The sequence below is a fragment of the Lampetra planeri genome, chromosome 37 (assembly GCF_965212315.1).
Source record: "Lampetra planeri chromosome 37, kcLamPlan1.2.h2, whole genome shotgun sequence".
In the NCBI taxonomy this organism is placed as follows: domain Eukaryota; kingdom Metazoa; phylum Chordata; class Hyperoartia; order Petromyzontiformes; family Petromyzontidae; genus Lampetra; species Lampetra planeri.
The window spans coordinates 2973954-2998066 of record NC_136143.1 but is presented as its reverse complement, the minus strand read 5'-3'; the positions used below and the strand labels follow the sequence as shown (position 1 = coordinate 2998066).

Genomic DNA, 24113 nt, shown 5'->3' with positions numbered 1-24113 from the left:
TCGCCGCGTGCCAATTTAACTCGCGCTCTTCGCCATCCTCACCGATGCCCTAGACGAATGAACAAATCGTGGCACATGCACACGGACAGCACGGATGGCTCAGACACAGCGGGGGGCGGGGCAGGGTGGGGCGTGGAAGGGGAACAAAGGGGCTGTGTAGGGGTGACAACCACGACCACAGGTGGAAGGGTGGGGTCGCCATGCCGGGCTGAGCCTTACCGTCCCCAGGCGCGGCGTGCACAGCGTGCGTGGAAATCTGCCGAGTGATTACAGCATCAATGAAGCTTGCCGCCGTCATCGTAGTCTTACCATGGGTTCGCAGCTCCTGCTCGTGCCGCGACAAGGGCTTAGTCTGTGGCCGCTCCTTGCCGCTGCTGTTGCTAACATCGGGGTACTGAGTCATAGGCTGCATGGCCTGACCCCGCTGTTTGCCAGCGCTACCGTCAGAGAACTGCTGCTGCTGCTGCTGCGCCACGGCCTGCGAGCGCACGTCCTTTTGGCCGAGCTGCTGCTGCTGCTGCTGCTCGACGTAGTGGGCAGCCGCGCGCAGCTCTTTCCCGCCACCCACTTCGCTGTAGGGGCCGTACGACAGCGAGGGCAGCGGGCGCACCGACTGCGCCGTGCTCAGCACCGACGTGTGATAGCTCGCTATTTCGGGCCTGTGTTCGGGCCTGTGCTCCGTCCTGTGTTCCGCCCTGTGTTCCGTCCTGTGTTCAGCTCTGTGCTCCTGCTGCCTGTTTGCCAGCTCCGCCCGGCGCCAGGATTCGTGTTGCGCCGACAAGGCGGCGGCGGCAGCAGCGGAGGCGGCGGCCTGCCCGTCGGGGTACGGGTGGTGGGACTTGACGGCCGCGTGGGGTTCTGCACCCGAGTGCTGGGACTTGCTGCGCGACGACGGGTACTCTTCCCTCCGCCCGGAGAACGACTCGGCCTTGCCCTCCTTGCCCTTGTAATGCTCCGAGTTGGAGCGCGACTGCATCCCGCCTCCCTGGGCGTTGGCCGAAACCTCCAGCCCGTGAGACCTGTAGGAGAAGTCACACCCAAAATTGACTACCACAGCAGCACTCCCACCAGCAACCTCAACTCTATACATTTCTCCGTGACAAATTAACACAGCAGTATTCCGTAAAGTCTGGCTCTGGGACACCACAAATGCAAAACACTATCAACACAGACGTTGCACATTAATTTAGGTGCATCTCACAAACGTTGAAGCGCACTACAGAGCAGCGAGTCCGAATCCGTCTCGGCGGACAGCGAGGGAAGCGAGGGAAGCGCCGCTCACCCGGGTCGTGAGTGGACGAGCGACTCGGTGGACGTGATCACCGTCTTGCCCGTGCCCTGCACGATGCTCGGCCTCTGGATGACGTTCTCCCGGGGGCGCGGAGACGCGGGCGATGGAGACCCTTTGGCGTAGAGCCCCGTCGGGTCCACCCCTGCGGAGACAGTGCCACGCAGCAAGCACGGCGCCGTCAATGACATAGCAACTGTGCCACCGTACGGCGAAGACATGCCCTTGAGTGCACCACCCTGTATCACAGAATAGCTCCAGAGGATGATGTCACTTCACCTCGGGCCCTTCATCCACACTCGGGAGCACATCATTTATTGAGCCTGTCATGTCAATGAAATCGATTTTGTTTAAAGTCTCAAGAGCTGGAAATTATTCAAATTACATGAAAATTCAAATGTCCTTTGGTGGTTTTGTTTGTGCAGTCATTGGCACCTGAGCTGAGATGATCAACCCGCCACAGCTGAGAAGGCGGTGTAACCTCAAACTCAAACCCAGGATCCCAGGGGTGCCGAACGATTTGGCCAACATCCGCGGTCATGAACCAGGCGCGGTGCCACGACAGGAGCTGTCCGCGGGGCGGTGGCGCTCACCGGGCGAGAGGGGCGAGGCGGTGTAGGGGCGGCTGAACGCGGGCGAGGTGCCGGGCATGTAGGTGATGCGGTCCATGGGCGGCGTGCTGGTGCCTCCGGGCTGCGGCACGAGCATGGGGTGGTGCGACATCTGGGCGAGGTTGATGATGCCTGAGAGCACACAACGCGCACGGCTGTAGAATCCAGAAGGGAATCGTCCATTTCGGTGTTCTTAATTCACGATCAGAGCACTGCAAGTCGCGTAGCTGTTGACGATTATAAAGATAACATGATAGTAATGCTCCTTATTTAGCCAGGGAGCCTGAGGCTCAGACTTTCTCAGGAGGGTGCTGCATTAAAATGTTTGGCAATTACTTAAATGAGAGTTTGGCTACGCGTGGGAGGAAACTGCAGCACCCGGAAACTGCAGCACCCGGAGAACACCTACACATACGAAGGAGTAACAATCGAAGCTCCGCACAAGTTCCAATGTCCTGCAATCCCCTGGCCACATTGAAGCCCAAGTCTACGACTCCTCTTTAAGTACTAACCCTGCTGGACCCTGCTTAGCATCAGGTCTCTGACAAGATCAGGCACAAACGGTTCTTAATTAAAAAGGACCTTCCTAGAAAAGTCTTGAGACTCAATAGAGCTGTCGCTTGAGTTCCCAACAGAGCGATACAAACCCAACCACTCTAGTTCTAAGAGATGGCTAAAAAGCGAGTTTGTGGCGTGTGCGCATGCATGCATACGTGCATGCGTGTGCGTGCGTACTTGGGTGGAGGGGGTAGGCGGAGACGGTGACGGGGACGTCGCGGGGGGACAGCCCCCGGCCCCCCACCTCGGGGCGCAGCATCTGCTGCGAGGTGATGTAATCGTTGAGCAGCGTCTGCCGGTTCTCCATGACGGCCGCCGACTCGGAGAACACGTGCGGGTGGTGGTGGTACAGCTGGTAGGCACCCGGGTAGGCCGGGCCCGGTGACAGCTGTCGGGCCCCCACCGTCCCAGGCCGCGCCATCAGGTATCCCTGAGCTGCGGGGTTAAGAGCGTAAGGCCCAACCGCTAAAGATAACCGCAATACCAGAGACGAGCGTCAACAACTGCACTTGCTACCCCATGCATTCACCCATCTCCCTCAGTCGCAGGCTCCAACACTTCATTACACAGCACTCGAGTTGCCAATACACAGCAGCAACAGGAACCACCGCTACAGCAGCAGCCATGCTTCCATGACGTTTCAAAGAATGCCCTTGGCAGTGATCATCTGAGAAACCAAAATGTGAAACTATTTGGAGGATATACATATTCGGTCAATGCCGTCACTTAAAGTGTTATTTGACCATACTTCACCACGCTGGTCAGTGCCGGTTACTGAAGAGAGGGAGCACAGAATCACAGTACAACAAGGGGACCATGCTGTGGTAGCTTCTCCTGCCCACCACGTAGGCCTGCGGCCCTGTGACCATAGCGGCCGCCCAAAACTTCGGTTCCAAGATTGGATGCGATTCCGAAAGCCAGGTGATTAAGCTCCCCTTCGTCCGAATTTCTTTACGGTGGGCGGGCGCGCCGCGTGGGGTGCGGGGTGCAATGACGCTCGCCTTGCAGGAAGGCCGGGTGGTAGACGGCGTTGGCGGGGTCAAAGCCCAGCGGGAGGTGCGCGCGGTATATGTCGCGCATCGCTGTGTCGTAGGGGCTGTGCGTGCCGGCGCGCTCCTGCACCGAGCCCGGAGACTTGGGCGCGGCGTTGTCGCGCGGCGTGGGCGTAGATTTGCGCTCGTGAGACACAGGCTTGCCCGTCGTGATGCTCCCTGAAAGAGAGTTGTTTTTTTCCGCGATTAATGTGGGTCGGCACTCGCACGATCCGCAAGAACAGAATTCTCTTCCCCGGCACTTTCAAGAATCTTTCAGAATTTTTAGTGACATCATTAGTCAGGCCACCGTGATGAGCCAGAGTAAACAAAAAAACACCCTCAAGCCAAGCCAATTCCTTTTTCTCAGTTTCTCTGGGAGGATTTTTCTAATTGACTACGTGGGTGCCAACGATTTATGTCGGAAAAACGCAACCTCAGCTGTTATTAACAACAGTTGCTGCATCAGAATTTTTGGAATCTTTCCACAGGGAAAATAAAAACTAGATTTAATACACATTCCCTTCATGGAATCTGCAACCAAAAACAGATCCCATCAAGCAGAAGGGCCCCTACGTTGCGAGTTCCAGACTGTCTGTCAAAAGTTTCAGGCTACATTATCGAGGAAAAATAAGTACGTTAAAGTGACTTTGCGGTATGCTCCACTGACTTCACTGCAGTGACGTTGTATTATCAAGCACAGAAGTGAAGAAGCAGTCATGCCACCACAGTGACTGCTGACATCAACATTATGAAGTTTAAAATGTGCACCGAAAAGCCCAGCAGACACAACCTGGGCACCAACTTGCGGAACGACAGCAGTGGTTTTTCTTCCGCATCTTCCTTTAAGCAGCCAATAACAAACTAAACCCGGTTTAATGCAACCAGGCATCACCGTGACCACAGATCCGACGGTCAGACTCCCCACACCGTGATGCTCGGGCTGCGGTCGGCACCTTCAGACGAGCGGACGAGGGCGGGCGACGAGCGAGCGATGGAGCCCTGGTAGCCGACGGGCAGGCGCATCGTGGCCAGCTGCTCCTCGTACGTGCCGGGGCTCAGCTGGGACTTGCCGGCGTCATGGGGGCCGCCCCTCAGCACCGATGAGCTGGGCACTGCGCTCACTACGGACGTGGAGCGCAGGCGCGACAGGTCCTCGGGTTTGCCCTCCTCGTAGCGGCCACCGCCGCCACCGCCACCGCCGGCCCCCCTGTCGCCCGACTGCCGTGAGGACGCGTCGCCCCCCCCCACGCCACCCCCCCTCTCCGCAGCGCGAGCGTTGTCCGCCATGAGCAGGTGCTGCGCCAGCCCGGCGTGGGCCAGGTGGCTCGGGCTGCCCAGCAGCGACTTCACGTCGTGCTTCAGGCTGCTCTCGTACTTCACCGGCGTGCCCTGTGAGGCACGCGCACACGCACGCACGGGGACGCTCAACTCCCGCTCGATCGCCGCTGTCCGGTGCGTGCGTTAAAAATGAGTGAAAAATTCTTCAATTGGGTACTCGGGTTCAATGTGTAATTTCTTTTGACCTACCAGCACATAATTTACAGCTGTGGCAAGCTGGATTTTTGATCCAGCATGAACCCCAGCAATCTGGAGTGTGAATGGGAAGAGCTTGGGTGAGCAATGAGGCACCTACACCATAGACGCTCTTCCACGAGGGATGGCCTTGCCGCCGCATTCTCTGGTTTTCTTCGTGCACGCTTATTATTAACGCTTCTTGGTATAAGAAGCTATTTCAGTAAAAACTTGCTCTCGTGACTAAGAACACACACTTCGATTTGTACATTTTTTTCAGCATCAAAATAAAACACCGGCTGTGCCGGACCACCAGCTGGGGGCAACGCACCGCAGTGGGAACGCAAGCGCAGGTGGTTCCGTTGGCACGTAAAAAAATTCGCACACAACAAAACAAGGTGTATTTATAAACAGCTGCATACATTTGGGCTGATGTACCCCGGGTACAAACGGCCGTGAACCTGGAGCTCCGCACCTGTGAGAAACCAAACCAAAACCCATCCCAGCTCCCTCTCCTCCTTGTCTTGTTAACAGCGGTCACTGCAGAAATGCGAGGCCATGGCAGAGGCACGAGTGGTCACCTGTGCGATGGAGCCCTCGTGCAGGACCCGCGTCGGCGCGTGGATCACCTCGGGGGTGCGGCGCTGCTGCTGTTGCTGCGCCGTCTCGGCCGGCTTACGGCCGTCGGCTCGTGGGAGCTCGTGGATGGAGCGGCCCGTCTCCTTGATGGTATGAGGCCCGTCGTAGGGCTTGCCCTTGCCGAGGCCACCCTCGTAGCCGCCCCCCTTGGGCGACATGTCCTCGCGCTTGATCTGCTTGCTCTCGCGCCGGTGGAACTCCTCCGGCTCCACGTGGGCCCGGGGCGTGCCTGCTCGCACGTGCCAACACACAACGCTCCATCTCAAGCCACCTCCAAACGGGGGATGCTGGCTGAGCCACTGACTTGAACCACGGTTTAGTTTCCCCACCTTCACAAGAAATGGAATTGATATTAAAGACAATCGGTACAATAACGGGACTCTTGACGAAGAAGAAGCGGACGTCTGTAGTCAAATCAGAATTGCGTGCTTATTTTAACTGTAATGGGCGCACAGCTACGTTAGTGACAGAGCGGGACGGTTCAAACTCCACCTCGTCGCCCCTCCATTGTGACCCCGAAACCAAACGTTAAATGGGGAGTGTGGGCGTATGAGCGACGGGGCTCGCAGGCAGAACGAACCGTGCATGATGGACCCGAGGACGGATGCGCGCTCCTTATTTTCCGGGACGCCGGCGCCCTCCCTGTGCTGGGCTCGGCTGTACAGGCCTGGCACAACAGCAGAGCGGTGGTGGAGCTCATTCAATAAAATACCTGGAGCACGTAAACATCTTCTCATCTCGTACGACAACGATTTACAACAGCATAACCGTGAGAAGCATCGAGCACAACCGACAAGAGACGGTCCCACAGCCCGTCGCCTTCCACCCTTTCCATACAACTCCCTCCGCGAGGTGGCTTGAGCAATCGCTGCCCACGGCCCTCCCTTGGCAGTGCCGGTGCCGTGGACACGCACCTTCGTAGGGGCTGGACTCGGCGAGGCGGTGCATCCTCTGTAGGTCGCCCTCCATCATGTCGTATGTGCGCTTGCTCCCCGCCATCTCGTGCGGGGCCCTGGGGCTCCGCGAGCCCTCGCCGGCGCTCTTCTGGAGAGCTACAAATGCACACCGATCGCCGGTACCTCGGACATCGCAATAGGGAACGGCACGAGCAGCGGCGCTGGTTGGCGAGTGGAGGGCGAGTGCAGGTATACTCAGTCATATCTGTAAAGTGTTACTCACAGACTCTTAGTGCGTTCAACCGAGTTCAGTTGAGACAAATAATAGAAAAAAGTGGTAGTTTAGTGATCAGCATCCCAACGAGAAGCTAAGCAGAACTGAGCCTGCCGCGAGCTTGGCTGGGTGACCAAATGAATAAAACAGGAATTGTAGGCTGCTCCGTGCACCAATGCGCATGCTACGTTGTTCGCAACTTCCATCATTGTGACATACCCAACTCAAAGCGTATACGCTCCCAACCTTCAATGATCATATTTGTGAAATATGGATGTCGAATAACCCCACGACCGCAAGGCTTGAGGAAGCCCTCATGCAGCAGTGGATTGACAAAAGGGCTGTGCGAGCACATCCCGGAATGTGATGTACAAATGCCTGTGCACTCGGTGGAAATGCGACTTACAGGGGTAGGACATTGGATGGCTCGATTTCCCGCGGTCGGAGCCGGTGGACTCATCGCTGGAAGCCAGCTTGGAGATGGTTCCTTTGTACAGTACCTCCGCAGGGATGCCCTGGCGGTGGAGGGGAGGCACGGGGCAATGAGCAACAAGGAGAGGAGAGGCACCAGCTCTCGGGCAGGCCGCCATGCAGTACCGGCCACTACGTGTGTGGTGACGGCCACGCGGTGGCCTCCTTCCCCAACTCAAGGCCTCACTTCCCCTTTTCTGCCTTTAACTAATCAAGTACGCCGCCCTGATCGTGCGCGAGTCATGCAGTTCCAAGTAAATGCGTTGAAAATCGAAATTGTGCTGTGAGCACCTTTCGGCTTAATGATCATTACACTCTTTGTTTAGCTTTGCTTAAACAATGTCTCACTTGTACACGAAACAGTTAAATCTCAACAGGCTCTCACCTGGTTTAACATCAAGTGAACATTTGAATGAGTTCCTTACTGTGGCTACAGCCGTTCAGTGGGTGCATAAAAGGCACGCTTTAACATTTGGTGAAAACGCTCACGAGTTCGAGCGCGACCTTTAGGGGAACGAGTTCACCACCGCCCTCGCCGCCGCGCATCTCAGCACCTGCGAGATGGAGCCACGGTAGTTCACGGAGGAGTCCAGCGACAGCTTGGCCGGAGGCCCCGACGCCTTGGAAACGACGCCCTCGTGCATGGGCGCCGCCGATGGCCCGGCTGCGCCACCGCGGCCGACAGGGAGAGACGCGCACGCGTGACGTGAAGCGACACGGCACAAGTGGCTGCCCTGCCGTATTCATTCAGTCGGCGTCGTTTGTTTTAATCCTGGTAAGTCTCGTGGATGGCAGCCTGCGGCGTTTTAGTTAAATCTGTGGATTTTATTTTGTCGAACTCTCAGTCTCATCGACTCAAACAATCATAAATGTAGTCCACACAGTTACTCAATATTGGTGCGACGGTTGAATAATTTATTTTCTCCCCAATATTATATCAGATTTGCCAATTAGCGAACTCAGTAAATATTTATACACGTTTCAATTTGCCATATTTGCCATAACGAAGCTGCTATATTGTCCCTGTCAGCGTCCTCGTCCCCACACTCATGAGCTCCGTCTCGTCACAGCCGGTCGCGCTTCGCTCTCTGCTGGGCACCGGTCGCAGTGGTCGTTGCGCTCGACGATCATCGTCCACTCAGTCACTGTCGGCTCACATTAAGAAGCCTTACTGACTAATGTTTCCCACCCTAGTTTCGTTGACAATGAGCAAGCGCTGGCTTCATACCTATGAGGATTGAGGGGTCCGAGCTCTGGCGGGAGTGCAGGCCCTCGGGCTGCCCGCGTGGAGACAGCTCCTCCTGCTTGATGACCGACACCGCCGCTGCACGTGCACGCGGACAACCATGCACCGTTACTTCAACTGGGATCATAATGCAGCAATAATCAACAACCTCCTGTGAAAATTTGGCAGAAACCTCCCCAAAAAGTCATGGGACGAGGTGAGGCTTTCAGAGGACCTCCGCTACCCTGCAAAGGCTCGTAATTTACTGCTGAGAGCGGGGAGCATAAATCGTGTGCGCTGCATGCTCACCGTGTTTGGAGGCGTCCGCGGGCCGCGGCGTGCCCATGAGGATGGAGCCCATGGCCACCTTGCCCGGGTCCGTGGAGAAGGCGACACGCGCGTGCACCGCGCCCGACGGGTACGCAGGGATGCCCTGCGTGCCCGCGGTACGACACAACCGCAACACAGCCGCAAAACAAGCACAACACAATTACAACACAAGCATACCAACACAAGCATGACAACACAACCATGAATGACTCGGTGCGGTGAGCAGGGGGTAGAGGTTAGAAGGGCAATCTGTACCACGCTATAGTGTGCTCCTCTCATGCAAAAGTTTTTTCCAGGTGCTCTGGATTGTGTGGTTGTGCAGTCTAGAGGAAGAAGTGTGTGCATGCTAAGGTGGAGCGGTAGTGCAGGACGCGTCCCCCCCCCCCCCCCACGCCACCCCCCCTGTCCGCGGCGCGAGCACTGTCCGCCACGAGCAGGTGCTGCGCCAGCGCGGCGTGGCCCAGGTGGTTCGGGCTGCCCAGCAGCGACTTCACGTCGTGCTTCTGGCTGCTCTCGTAATTCACCAGCGTGCCCCGAGTTCGATTCACAGTGACAACCAAGAACATTGGCAGAAAATATATTTTAACTGGTCCTGGGCCTCCCCTCGGTCACCTTAAACGAGTACCTGGTGCGATGCGTAAAGCATCAGAATGGGAGATACAAAGGCGGCTAGGCGTGGTGCTGGCCAACGGCCCCAACAGTCTGTTAAACACTATAAGGAGGATCTTTCTTTGTTTGCGTGTGCGCGCATGCGGCTGTGGTTGTGTGCGTGTCCCACCTGCGTGATGGAGCCTCCTCCGCCCATGATGACCGTGGGCTTCTCGGCCGTGCCGGCCTGCTTCCCCGACGGGATGAGTGGCGGGGGCCCCGGCATGGCGCCAAGCCGCGCCGGCCGGGGCACGGGCTGCCGGGTCACGTCCAGTAGGTGCGGGGCCGGCTGCAAGCCTGGAGTGGCGACACGCCCCCCACAGATGCCCCTCAACGCCACTGACAACTCGCTAGTGTGTACGGTTTCTAACACTTCACACCTCAATTTAACCTCCACCGAAAGCTCAATTAAACTGCACGTATTAAATCCAATCCAATCAATCAACAGTGAATGAGTACATGGGGAAGCGGACACGACCTTTACTCAACGAGAAGACCATGAGGGGCCCTCCCATCTCGGCAGAGCCTGCTCGCAGCACCGCTTAACACCAACACGACACCTGAGCTACGATCGGGACCTCATTTTTCACCAAATATATTCGGGGTGCCGGAAGACTTGAGTAAGCGGCACGTGACCGTCAGCCACAGCGAGAGGTAGACTGGATGAGGTGCGATTCCGAGTGTGAAAATATTTTCCAGGTCAGTGAACCCGGACGGACCCGGCTGAAATGAAAGGAAGGCGTGGCTGTGAAGCGGTACGTGTGCCAGCACCTGGCAGGGGGTGCCTCTGCAGGTAGAGCTCGCCGGCCCTGCCCGTCTCGCGGACAAACGCGTGGTACGGAGACGATGAGGGCACCGCTCCGCCGCTCGCGTCCTGGTAGAAGAAGGCCACCGAGCGGCCTGCTCGGCAAAGGCCCACGGAATATGCACGCATTACCACACACGCGCTCACTCACTTGGACACGCACACGGATACTTAGCATAAGCGCTCGCGTGCACACACGCAAATGAGCAGGCGTTTACAAAAGCGCGCCCGCGCACACGAACATAAGCGCAATCCCATATGCGCACAAACGGACGCGATCGCGCAAAAACACATACATACCACACGGCGTTTCTTTCAGTTCAAGTAAGCAGCACCATTTCTCTTCACTTTCACACAGCACAACACCATCGAGCCTCAACACACCCCCAAACAATCTACCGTGCTCCCCTGTTACCGACAGGCAAACTGATGGAGATAATTAATTAGCGCTTTGAACTTTAGTCGGGAGAATTAGAAACCGGATTCGGCGAGCTGTACGACGGAGCGCACCGTCTCTGTCGAGGCCGGCGGAGCTGCGGTTGAGCGAACGGGGGCTGGTGCTGCCATGCCGCTCCCCGTCGAGGGAGTCGCGCCGGGAGGCCCCCGCCGGATCCTGCGACTCGCGTTTGAGGCCGCCGGCGTCCGATGCGTCGTGCCTGTGGCCGCTGGCGGGGTCCTCCAGCGCCGACTCCTGCGCCACCACCTTGATCTGCTGCTGGAACATGGTGAGCGCGTCCGCCTGCGCCTTCGGCGGGCCGGCCGCGTACATCTGCGGCGCACACGCACACATGGCAGGTTCCTGGCGCGGCTCCCTTCCTGCTCGTCTTCGGTTCCTCCTCGCGCCTCCACCTCGTTCTCTCTATGAGAGCGAGCGAATACTACGTGGTATGTTACAAATTTCGATTTAAAGCTTTCGTGACTGCAGGGATTCATCTTCTTGGTTCTTTCGGTAAAGTCACGTAGAAGGAAAATAATAAAAATAAAACTAATAACGACGCCGACTGAATATAATAAAATAATTCTCACGACGTTTCGGCCACAACACAAGCAGCCGTCTTCAGGTGGAGAACAGGTCAGACTCTGCCTTCTCGACAGACCTGTTCTCCACCTGAAGACGGCTGCTTGCGTTGTGGCCGAAACGTCGTGATAATTATTTTATTATGTTTTATTTTTATTATTTTATTATTTTTCTTCTACGTGACTTTACCGAAAGAACCAAGGAGGTATGTTACAAGTTTATATAATTTTTATAATTTGTCAAATTTGGACTGTGGCGCCAGGAGAGAATGGCCTTCTTTTTTCGAATGACGTCCCAAAATCTTTTTAACGTCCACTGCGAAGCAGACGACGCGTAGCGTTCAACGGTTAATACGTGCGCGAACATCTGCAACGAGCGGCCAACGCGCGATCGTCGGTCCACACCACCGCGCACAAGTGGTTACAGAGCAAAGTGGTGAGGGCGATGTGTCACTTCACCATATGAGGGATGTCCGCCGCTCGCTGCTTCAGCTGCTGCAGGTCCATGGCGGGTGGCCTGATGGGCGGTGACATCATCATGGCGCGTGGCGGGCACAGGAGGCTCGGCTTGGGCGACACAGCGCTGGACACACGCACACGCGCGCACACACGCACTTTACACGAGAAGCCACACCGACGCCAAGTCTCATCTTACACGACACATTCCTTAAACACGTGCGTGTGTGTGTGTGTGTTTAACACGTCGCACGTTTTCACAACCATTAATGCGATTCGTAACTTTGGGTTAGGTCACGTAATGGTCTCACCAAATGCGTAGTTAAGAACCCTCCAACACCCGACATAGCCAACATAATTGTCACGTGGTGTACAAGTGTTTAACAATGCACTAATTATTAACATTTCCACTCACGGTCCAGTAAGTGGAAGAACAATCCTCAAAACTAAATTTAGCCATTATTGCCCAAAAAGACAAAATATATAATAGATGACGCCTGAGGGAATGGCCCTTCCTCACAACACAACAAGTTCAGCATCACCAAGTAATTTGTTGAATTACGATTTGTAATGCTTGGCTGCAAATACCTCCGTGCTACTTAAACCAAGTCACGTTTCAGGCAGAGTGTTTTAGAGGCGTAAAAGTCCCAGAGACATTAACGATGGCTCTCCAAACATTCGCCCGACAAACGTCACCTCAAGCCTCTCAAGCCACACAGAGCACAGCGACGTGGGTGGGCGGCCGGCGTGACACCCACGTCGCCGATGCGCCTAAAGTGACTGCCCTTGCCAGCCAGGCCCGACCTCAACGGCTCAACCCCAACGCGGCGCCCGGAGGATTTGGCACGCCCGAGTCGCGGGTACAGGCAGCCTCCATGTGACAGCCGAGCTGGTGGCCCCACGTGCCCGCCCAACGGGGGCACTTAGCTTCCACTCAACGCGCACGAACGCGGCTTCCACACGACCACGACGATGCACGTGTGGAGGTTTCACGAGGCCACCTCCTGCCTAAGAGCGGCTTATGGGAGATGTTGTGCTTAGGGAACTAAGCGCTAAGACACAGGGACGAAACTCCCACGGGGGAGCCAGGGCAGCAACACCCGGTCGGGTCACATTTTACATTCTAAGGCCCCTGCACACAAAGCACATTGCGCACACCCCCTACGCCTGCCATAGATTAACAAGCTCTAATCTCACGAGATCCCATCTCGCTCGAGCAGCTTAAGCACATTGTATTTTTACCTGTGCATGTTTTTTTTACGTTGCAGCTGCAAACATCCAATTATAAAATGCTCAAATAGTTTTCATGATGTCATTGCTTTGTGTACAATAAATGCCGCAAACGTGATAAATTGTCGATATTTTGAGAGCCGTAAAATGTCTCTCAAAGTTTCTGCACCACGGAAATTCTGGAGCCAACACTTTGCATTGGTAGGCATCGCATCCCCTCCGTAGTTTAAGTGACTAATCAGCTCATGGGTTGTGCTCATCTCAGTAAAGATTAAATCACACAGATACACAACAAAAAATGTAACTCCAGAGGGAGGGCACGGTTGTAGTCATTCTGTCAAGGTGCAGTAGTAATAGCGGTTCAAACCAGGCGAGAGTCTATGGGAGCTGCCTCCCCCCGCACCCTGAAAACGTAACGTGCCGGACCATGTGCCGCCTTACCAAGCGTTGGTGCTCAACGCCACCGCCACTACGGGTCACTGCTAATTGTCGTCATCATCATCCTCTTCCTCCTGGCAATGCCGGCGATCGTTCGTAGTGGAAGCTTAAGATATTGTCAACACGTGGCCTAACCCACAACACCAAGCCGAGATTATAAGTGACAGCAAAAACCCAAGTGTAACAATCACTCATCACAGAGGCATCGCACACAATACCCACAACAACAGCAGCACATGCTGCGCAAGCGGTGCCCCACGCTCAATAATTAGCACGGTGCAAGCCATGTCGACGCCGACCTAACGTCGTGCACCCGGGCTGCCTGGAAGCTTCGCCGGAAATCTCGCCGGTCTTACCCCGGCACAGACTCCTCCCCTTCGTCAGCACTGCAGGTGGCGCTCGAATCGTGGCTGGAGATGGATGTGACGCTGCCCAGCGGCCGGCGCACCAGCTCGCCCAGCTCCCCTTCCTCCTCGTTGGCGCGCAGTAACTCGACGGGACGCCGGACGTCTGCAGCGGCGACCGCCTTCGCCGGACGCTCCACCTCTTCCTCCTCCTCCTCCGTCTTGCACTCCGCTTTCACCTGCGCCCCGGGGGCATTGGAGTCCACCTCCATTGGCTCCTCCGGCTCCTCCACCTTCGCAGCATCCTGCTCGTACACACGCACAGATACGCAAAGGAATGTACAGGCACACACTGACAATAATATTCAATCGTACAGATATGCACGGAACGAAACGAAACCAGCCCATGCAGCCAGGTGCCGTCTGCCCTCACCTCCTTGTCGGCAGACAGCGGCACGGCCCCGGAGTTGGCCGGCTTGACGTCGGCGCCGCCGGAAACGCCTTCCTCCTCCTTGAGCCGTGTGGTATCCATGGGGGACGGCGCGCTCTCCGTGTCCGAGCTGTTATTGTCTCCGCCTGTCGCGGGGACGGGCAGCAGCGCGCACCGCCGCGTAAGCCGCGCTTCGCCGTTCCCCCTTCCGGCATCCCCATCACCATCATTCCCATTCCACTCACGATTGCATTCAATAGTCCGCCATTATTTTTAACCTCGTTTTGATAAAGCTCCTTGCATTGTTTCTCGATTGCAGATTTAGCGACACGCAAATGTTTTGCGTGCGATTTTTACGCTGCGATGAGTATCTCGGCATTTAGACATTTTTATTAAATTCGGTTGTACATTTAACTCATTAGCATAAGAGTTTAAAGATTGATTTTAATTGATGTATCAATGTATGAATACGCGCTTTGTAATTCGCGGCGATGAAAAATCAACAGTATGCACCACAGCTAAACAATTTCCCGCAGGAAACCCTCCTCATATTTATCACAGCTGCTACCTTCAGACCTAAACGCCCCTAACTGCAGCACAAGTGGAAAAAAATAAAGGCAGAAACGCATTTCTTCAACAGAGAAAGATTACAGAAACTTGGGGGGGGAGGGGAAACGACGCGAGGGAGTTCTAAACGTGAGCAATGGGAGTAAAGAAATAGCGAGAAAAAGCTCAGTTGTCGAACACAGCACGGAGGAGATTCCATCTCGGAGGGGACGGGCGTGTGTGTGCAGGAGTCTCCACCGCCGCACCTTCGCTCTGGTCGCCGCTCGCCCCGGACTCGTCATCGTCGTCGTCCTGGTCGTCCTGGGCGGACACGGTGGAGGCAACGCTCTCACACTGCGACAGCTCGCGATCGGCCCGCGCCCTCCACCGCGACTGCGGTGCAGAGCAACACCGCACGCCAACACCGCACACCAACACCGCACGCCGTCACCGCCGCCCTCCCTCCCTCCCCCTCTCTCCACGGTGCGCACGCACTGCCTTCTGCTGTGCTGCTCTCGCTGTCTAGAGTTTTATCTCCCCGGTCATCCGCTCTGCTTATTCCCTTCTGCCTCTAAGTCCGAACGTTCGACTTTTATTCCCTACCGCTGACGAGTTACATCTGTAAGAACGCTCTCTCCAATCTTCCCACGTCTACTCGTTCACCACCATTCTAGGGGAAATCCCTCCCCATTCTACTCGGCTTCCACATCACACTCTTGCGATGATATATACACGGTGTGCCGCGCCGCCAAGTAATCTGCACCAGCTCGTGGCTAGGCCTGTGCTTTATTTGCAGCGGCTACTACTTCATGCTTTGTTCTGTGCACTGTTCATATTGATATAGATGCCTTGAACAGCATCTTTCATTGAGATGCCCCGATAAAAAACCGTGCATGATATTAGCACGAGAATATTAGCCGCCCAAATCGACAGCCAGACAAGACGGGATGCTCACTTGGCACACAGTTTGCAGGCTGGACACCCCACAATTATCCATCGCAGTACCATCTACGTGCACTGCGTGTACGTGTCTGTTTGTGTCTGTGTATGTCGTGCTGCCAGCTGCCGCCACTCACCCCCTTGGCCTTGTGCTGCTGCAGCAGAGCGTCCAGGTTGTGTCGTCGCTTGTAGTTGAAGTAAAAGTTCTTGCACTGAGATTCCGACTTGGAGCCAACCATTCTGGCAATTGCTGGCCAGTTCCTACCGTGCTCCACCAACCCTGCGGGACATCACAAGCCATGACGGTCTGTCACATGTTCCGATTTCACCCGTCACTGCCTTCACAACACTTGGGAGACATAGCAATTACAATGACCACCAGCCTACAGTAGGTCTCTTGACTTTCCTGCCGAGGACACCGGGTGCGCATCCCTTCCGAATCACACTCTCAGCGACTCTGACAAATCGCTGACTGGATATTATTTTTCAGCATCCGCCAAGCGATAAGCAAAGAGAACAAATGGATCCTAGATTTTAGTATAGGTTGTCACCGACACGCTCCGACTTGGACACCAATGAGGAGCGTGTCAGTGACCACCCGAGCCGTCTCTTCTGTTCCTCGACAACAATTGCAGCTACTGACGTAAGAAGACGCTGTCAAGAATATCATCACCTGCGCAGGTGCCTCCACCGATTAAAACAGTTTTTGCAGCAGTGACGATAGCACTCATGGTAAAGAATGGTTTCATAAAATAAATTTTGCCAGATTTTTGGTATTTGTTGTGCATTTTTTTTAAGTCAACGGCGTCAATAAACGGCCGGCAGTTCTGCTGCTGGGGGCACCTGTTCGCTTACACCTCTGTAGTGACCACAGACAGGCGCTCAGCACAGAGCAGCTATCCCTGTGAGCGTACTCGCAACAACAACACTGGGCACCGCGAATGGACCAGACAGCAATTCACGTGGCATGATGGGCCACCCCTGCAGTGGACCAGACACACAGTCTCGGACTGAAAACTATTCAGGGCATGGCTCGCAAGATCGTACAACGGTATTATTGTTCAGACTGGGTTCGCATGTCATCCAAAGACATTAAACAGCCCCTAAATCGTAACCGACTACTTTGCCATTTTATTATCTAGTAACGATAGCGCAAAGTTAAATGTCAGAAAGGTAGCTGGGTCAGAGTGACATTAGGGTGCTGTTATGTTCTCTTCCCAAATTACAATGTTCCAGTGCTGACGGAGCGGCGATTGTCTTAAGGCACACAGCGGCTCTCATAATGGATTCAATTCTGGTTAGGCTCATTAGTGATTGACAGAGCAGCGTGACCTTGCAATCGCGCACACACATAACCACTCGGGATTACATTTTGCGAAGCAACTGAACCATAACCACCGGCATTTTGTGCTTCTATAAAACATAAACAAGGACTTGTTTACATTTCTAGAAAACCTCCCAATGCATTACATCACTGAAGCAGAATGCTTCTTAGATTAGGTGCCGTTTAATCCGATCATAGCTCATCTCTCCAGGCTGCTTACATTTCCCTACAGATTCTGGCTCAAAAGTCGAAATGATTTTCTGCTCAATTGAACGTTGAGGCCCGGCGCTTGTCATTTCTCTTCAAAAGCCTGAGGCAGGATATTCCACAATCCCATGGTGGGGACGAGTATATCCATAAGGCAACTGCTGTTTGACTTCCCCACATACATGGTACTAATTTCATCAACCCTAGGAGGTTGAACTCACAACCTTGCGATCTGGAGCTGCTCGCTCTACCGCTAAGCCACCAGGCTAGGTTTTCTGTCAGCAACAGCTGCTGGCAGCGATATTTGCTGACTCGCCCTTGCTTAAAACGGTCGCAGGCGTCACGGCGCACTGAAGGAAAATGCTTAGCCGTGACAGCCCACGGTTGAACTCGAAAGCTGCAGCCAATGCGGTTGAAGTAAACAAGAGTCACGTGGTGCCGAACACGACATTACGGCACGAGGGGAAACTTGTGGTTGGTACAATACGGTAACACACGTGACAACACGTGTGCATATGTGCGTGTGTGCAGAGACTGTATGAACGTATATATGTCGTCTACAAACTACGCAACTTTGCACGCGTTTGCTGTGTATCAGAATGCAATGCTCCTCCTCCGTTACGAACGACCAAAAGACACCCTGTCGGTGGCACACCCAGATTGACATTTCGGAGCGGGCAAATCTCGGAAGGGATAAATCACGGTCCAACTGTCTCGCGTGCACCTGCCATTGCTTGGAAGGGGACGGTCTGTTTTCTCTGTAAAGTTTTTATTACCGTAACTTTTAATATCCGCCTCCTATGTCGCATCCTACATCCGTGATCTTCCCATGCATCAGCACTTTCTGTATTGTCGTTTTGCACTGAAAGGACCCACAGCTCTTTCCAGTAAAGTCTGCAATCGCGACATTATTTACTTAGCGGGCATTGCTTTCCTGATGAGATTCAGAAGGTTTAAACTGGTTCATGGTTTTGTATGCTTAAACAAAAGCTGCTCGAAAACATGTCAGGAAGGCCAAGAGGTGGGCAAGCCTGACAAAAATTAAGCAAATTGCTTCATGTATAGAGGCAGACTTTGGTCTGTTTATTTTGCATAAATAAACCAGCGACCCTTGACACGTGGTTCATTAGTGCTGGGATTTGCTGGGCTCATGGTGCTGGGATGTGGTCGCCACAGCGATTCATGGCGATGCACACAGGCCGTACCTTTCCTAGCAATTTCCATTTCTTCCTCGGTCCAGCGTGACGACTCCACAGGTTCCGCGTTGGCTCCCATTGCTGATCACACCAAAGGCATGTGCGCACACACGCACGTGCACACAGCTTCATGTAGCAACACACAGATTCACATTGAAGCACAACTATTCGCAGTTTCAATACTCAACCACAACCACAGCACTGTAACGTACTGGAGAGAGTTGGGCAGCCATATATTGTTTCCCGGCACTCACCCGGCAGTGGCGTGGAGGAGGTGGAGGAGGTGGCGGTGGCAGGGGTGATGCCAATGCTGATGGTGGTAAGGGTGGTCGTGGCGGTGATGGTGGCGGTAGCAGTGCCGGTGGCTGCGGCGGTGGCGGCGGCTATGGTAGTTGGGATGGCGGCAACGGGCGAGGCACCGGCGGTAGTGGCAACGCCAGTGGTGGTGGCGGTGGCAGTAGCGGCAGTGGTACAGGTGGAGACGATTACGGGCTCCGGCAGGGGCGGCTGTGGTGCGGGCGGGGGGTCCTCGGGGGTGGCGCTTGCTGCTGTGTTGGCGGCCGCCGCCGCCGCCGCGGCTGCCGCAGCCTCGTTGGCCATGGACCTCGTGATGCGCCCTTTCCGACGCGACAGGCTGCCCGCCGTCCTTCGGCCCTTGCCGGCCGACGGGCCCTTCTCATCGCCTTCTTCGCCCGAGGAGTCTCCCTTTTCCTTCTCCTTCTCCCTGAACACGTTGACACACGGGGCAGCCGCTCAGTACGGGCAGCGTACGGATAGCCCGGCATGGATTGCGAGCGAGGGATCTCACGTATTCCGCTACGGGACACCAAGGGTAAAAATCCCTCCTGACGCAGCTGCGCACATTGACATGAACATCATGAACCTATAAAGCGAGCGATGACAGCCAACCGAGGAATGTTGGCCAAAATGAAGCTTGCCGATCTTTAAATACACGCAGCTCTCTTTTTAGCTGCGCAGAAACCATATTTATTGTAGAGCTACAGACCGGAGGGCAGCGCTTATATATACGACCAAAGCACAGGCCCACGTGCAGCTAACAGTGCGTTTTGTTTTCTCCTCCCTATTCTATTTCTCTCCCCCTGGGGATTCAACTCGGCTGGGACAGCGCGGCCGCGTGCTCGTTCTAACTGGACACGTCGCCATGAACGGGCTAAATATAAACTAGTCCATCACGGCGACACCACGGTCAGATAGAGTTCACCTGGATGAGTCGTCTTCCTTCTCTCGGCTCTCCTCGCGCTCCTCGCGCTCCTCCACCTTCTCTGGCTTTTCCTCCTCCTTCTCCCTCTCCTTCTCCCGTTCCCTGTCTTCCTTCTTTTCTTCCTTCTTTTCTTTTTCATCCTTCTCTTCCGTCACGGGTCGCGTTATCGCCTGCTGGAAGGGAAAAGGAAAATGTGAGAAACCAAATCATGGGAGCGTGAAGCTGACAAAGCGCGGCACTTTAGTTTCGATTCAATTCGCGGTGCCCGAGGCTCGGCGATGCGGAGTCACGGTCCTCGACCATTAATGTGCAATGGCCAATGGTGTCCCCACTCGTGCGTGAGTGCGTGCGTACGAGTGGCAGCCGGCCTGGACTGCACAGTCCCGCGTGCGAGACATATGTGGGCGGGCTGCAGCGCCGCTCCCCACAGTCCCCCCCTCCCACCTTCCCTCCACTGGCGGCGTGAGGCAACTTCACGAAACGGCACAAGATTCAAGCAGACAGGGAAAGTGACGTCACATCACCGGGGCAGCAATACTGCCGCTGCTGCTGCTGCATCTGTCGGTGCCAGTTACCAGTGCCGGTGGCATTTTGGAGAAGGGCCGCTGTCTGGTTTTGCTGTGCTCCCCCCCCACCCCCCCAATGGAGCCAAGTTGCACGGTCCTTGTGACCGTCACATCTGGGCCGGGGGCCAACACTGCGAGGCCCGTGTATACTTTGTGCACGCAGGCAGCACGGCGTGCGCTGGGAGAGGCAAGCGGAACAGCTCCGGATTGGCGAGAGGGCGGTGTACTCCTCTCTCTCTCTCTGCGCCACGTCCTTTCTCAAAGATGTCGGTGATTATGGCCTTCCTTCCGTTTAAATCTGTCCATGATATTTACTCAAGAACTTTGTATGAGATTCTCTAAGTTGTAACCGATTGTTCACATTGCTTATGTAACCTAATTGGCGGAGTTCCCTGGCTTCTTGTGGTATCTAGCATGCTTCCCAGTCAAAACATTGATATTCTGAGTCAGTATGGATGACACTAAGTTACCCAGTTACTGATTGTGTTTCACTCCGTTAAATAAAAAATAATTCCCCATCCTCTATTTTTGTTCATAAAATAATGCAGACACGTTTTCGACCGGTTGCCTATTTCTGTAACAAGTAAAGCATGTACCGGCTGTTCGTATCACAACCTATGTCACCATGACTTTGACGTATAACAACTGTACCGTCGCGGGACGCCCGTGAAATAGAACCTTGCAACTCATTGGGCCCTTTCTGCTGAAATACATTAAATCTAATTCTGTTAGACTCTCCATGCGAATGGAAGAACTGGAAGAATGTACGCTTTCCCAGTTATTTCGTTGAATCTCCTAGGCATCAGTCTAAGAACCCTATGTTTGATGCCCTCTATTTCCTCACGATGCGCATTTAGCATTATTTCATTAATTGTTATAAAAACATTTAAAACGATTTCCTTATAGCGCGTTCGGACGAACTTGTGTTGCTTCTCTCAGCTCCCGCACAAGGAGCAAGATTTCTGCCATCCATTTTGTTCCACCTTTCATCCCCTACTCTGAAAACGGTTTCATTTATGGCCTCAACCAACTTTTTTTTACCGTTTATATTTTGTGCGCACAATTTCTGTATTGTGAAGAACACTAAAATTCGATGTTTTACAGCCGCTACAGCCTTTTGCTGAATTTTTCCATCAGTTGTAACGAGTGACCCTGAATTGTATGGCTTCCTATTCGTTTCTTTAACTTGATTAATTTCACTCTCATCTTACCATCTTACTAAGGGAATATGGTCGCTCCCACAATCCGCATCAGGATGATAATATACCTTTTTACTGATTAATCGCATTCCGAAAACGTCTATTGATAGCCATGGAATCAATCTGGTGCCAACTATGGTCACCTGGGCTCTTCACAATCTTTTGGGATGATCTCGTCACTAAACGTGCCCATTTACCGTGAACTCTTCTATGCAATGTTCTCTTTCACTCCTCGTTAATAATCCATGTGGTCCAATAACATCATCTACCTTTACTCTCACCAACTTTCCATTAAAGTCTTCTTTCATCATTCATATCATCCAAAATGTACAACCTTCTTTAGCCTCATCGATCTCCTCATATTATACTTGAATGATGGAGATGTTAAATGGCTCGTAAAACTATTTCATAAGCAATACTTTGAGACACTGCAGAATATTGGGTCCAACAGGGAACTTGCTGCCTGTATGTCTATCAGCAGTCCTACTCCTGTCACATGTGCACACCTCCTTCTGAATAAATTCATAACTGCCAATCATTTGGAAAATATCCACGACCTTTCCACCTAACTTCACTCCGTCCTAAAACATTTTAACCGAGTCTTTTCATTTCTTGCTTTACAATTTCAAGTTTTCCCGGTTGGCACAAAGTCTGAACTTTTCAAGTTGCTACACTTATGTTTACTTTTGTTAAGGAGAGTCGCGTGGTAACGGGCGAGCGTCACCTGCTGCCCCTGACAGCCTCTACCGGGCAAGCTGTGGCCGCCGCTCACTGTGAAACCTCATCTAGGCCGTGGTAGACATGAACACTTCTATTTCTAGACATGACATCCTTGGCAAACGCAGCAACGGTTTGCCATTGCCTTCTCCTGGTTAATTTGTGGTTTACTCTGTAGCATATGGGTCACAACCTATCCCACAAGGCCACAGCGGGGGAGAATTTACGAATTGCCCTCAGTGTAAATTTCGCCTTAAAGTTGCCACCATAACCACGTGGTTTGGGTAGGCGGCGACTGTCGACAATCACCGAGTCAACACGATCCTGCAGGCACTGTGCTGGCCACACTGGGCACACAATCGTCCTCCATAGGTGGCATAATAACTTTATGTTGCCATAGCGTGAACACTATTCTTCATAAATTTGGCCCTAGTATCAGGAAATCCGGCCGGGTGGCTCAGCGGTTGAGCGAGTTTGCGATTTCAAATCCTGCTTGAGGGTCGACTCAGCACATCTGGAGTCGATAATATAAGGACCACGTCTGTGCATAAGTCAAGTGTGGTTGTCCGAAAGACTCGATCCACCCATAGGAATATGGAATTTCCACCACTGGCTCAAATAATGTAAACAGGAGAGGAGCACCATCCCCTGGCAATTGAGCAGAAAATCACAGTGATTTGATGATTAAGTAACAACATTTGAATCTTTAAAAAAACATGGGCAAAAAATTCGGCAACGACAAACCACAACAACACTTGCGCTGTTTGAACAACACATATTTAACGGGAGACATCAGGGAAAAAGATGTAATGTTTGCAAACCTATGCGCTGCTCACCAAAGCAATGCAGTAAATCCTAAGCAGACGGACCTTTGACTCAACATACGTTTAACTCTCACAAGTGAACGACGTGTGCCGAGTACATATTTACCGCACACCAGTGCTACAAACCTCAGTAAATGTACAGCGCTGCTGTCAGACTCCACTTCTTCAGGCATCCACGTAAGCTGGCGCAGACGTAAACATCGAACTCCCCCTTTGCGGTGGAAATGGCCGGCGACGCTCAACGCAAAACCGTCGTCTTGTTTTGAACCGTGCGGGAGCAGCCCCCTAGAGAGCTCCTTCAGACGGAGAATCCCGACGGCGAGAAATCCTATCGGGGTCCCATCCCATCCCCTCCACCGCCGTCAGCGAGAGAGAGAAGCACACGCGGCACGCGCGGCCCCGTAATCCCGCTCGGCGAGAGCGCCGGCACGTGGCACCGCCGAGCCCCGCCCACGCGCACGCACAGTTGCCTCCCACACGGATCCCCGCTACAGCAGCCATTACACTGCCCCCCCCCCCACTACGCCCCCATCTCCATGATATCCAGCACTGCCATCTTGACTCATAAAGCACATTGGACGTCGGGCAAATCCGAGAGCCACGCAGACAAATCCACCGCCGGCAATTGCCGAGACGCAACTTGACTCGCCGCAGAGCCAACGCGACGCTCTCTCCCTTGGCCGTGATGTGGCTGGGAACAAGCGGCTCTGCTTCAAACAGCCTTCGCCTGAGAAACTTGGCTGCACACGCCCTACTGTACAGCCGCTGCACAACATTGCGCCCCTCTGTGTTACGCGGGAGATTCCCCTCGCTAACGTACCACGAGCTTCCACACAGAGGCCTCTGAAAGTTTGAGGCGCTGGCAGACTTTGCCCGGCAGGATTTGGCCCGACGGGCACGGGAACGCAGCGCATCCAGGCGACCTCCTGTGACCCCGGCTCGGATTACGATGAGAGACCGGCCGGCATTTGACGATGCGGCGAGACTACCGCACATCTAAAACTTGTGACCGTGTCCCACGGCACAATGCCCATCGCCCAAGACCCAATCACAGGATCCACATCCCGCAGGAGGGGTTGCCATAAAACTCTGACGACCGACAGGATTCAACCCAAACCTACAGTAACCCCTGCGTTGGGGGTGGGGGGAAGGTAAAAAAGTGCAATA

At 54.1% G+C, this 24113-nt stretch overlaps 1 protein-coding gene across 10 annotated transcripts in view; it reads right to left on the bottom strand.

Moving 5' to 3' along the window:
* LOC144730905 (nuclear receptor corepressor 1-like) overlaps positions 1–24113 on the bottom strand; it is a 65671-nt gene that overhangs the window by 8974 nt on the left and 32584 nt on the right. For 7 of the 10 annotated variants that reach the window (XM_078611743.1, XM_078611748.1, XM_078611745.1 and 4 more), the window contains 25 exons: positions 19641–19813; positions 18673–19142; positions 18428–18499; positions 15829–15971; positions 15019–15145; positions 14210–14352; positions 13789–14081; positions 11768–11891; positions 10802–11060; positions 10258–10386; positions 9617–9783; positions 8818–8941; positions 8512–8607; positions 7838–7947; positions 7219–7327; positions 6557–6694; positions 6223–6309; positions 5585–5871; positions 5019–5078; positions 4445–4880; positions 3459–3668; positions 2635–2922; positions 1882–2031; positions 1283–1433; positions 310–1019 (listed from right to left, as the gene is read on the bottom strand). In XM_078611743.1, the coding sequence (XP_078467869.1) occupies positions 310–1019; positions 1283–1433; positions 1882–2031; positions 2635–2922; positions 3459–3668; positions 4445–4880; positions 5019–5078; positions 5585–5871; positions 6223–6309; positions 6557–6694; positions 7219–7327; positions 7838–7947; positions 8512–8607; positions 8818–8941; positions 9617–9783; positions 10258–10386; positions 10802–11060; positions 11768–11891; positions 13789–14081; positions 14210–14352; positions 15019–15145; positions 15829–15971; positions 18428–18499; positions 18673–19142; positions 19641–19813 (5056 nt within the window). The remainder of the gene's footprint in view (positions 1–309; positions 1020–1282; positions 1434–1881; positions 2032–2634; positions 2923–3458; positions 3669–4444; positions 4881–5018; positions 5079–5584; positions 5872–6222; positions 6310–6556; positions 6695–7218; positions 7328–7837; positions 7948–8511; positions 8608–8817; positions 8942–9616; positions 9784–10257; positions 10387–10801; positions 11061–11767; positions 11892–13788; positions 14082–14209; positions 14353–15018; positions 15146–15828; positions 15972–18427; positions 18500–18672; positions 19143–19640; positions 19814–24113) is intronic. The other 3 variants (XM_078611749.1, XM_078611751.1, XM_078611752.1) reach the window with 2 other exon arrangements.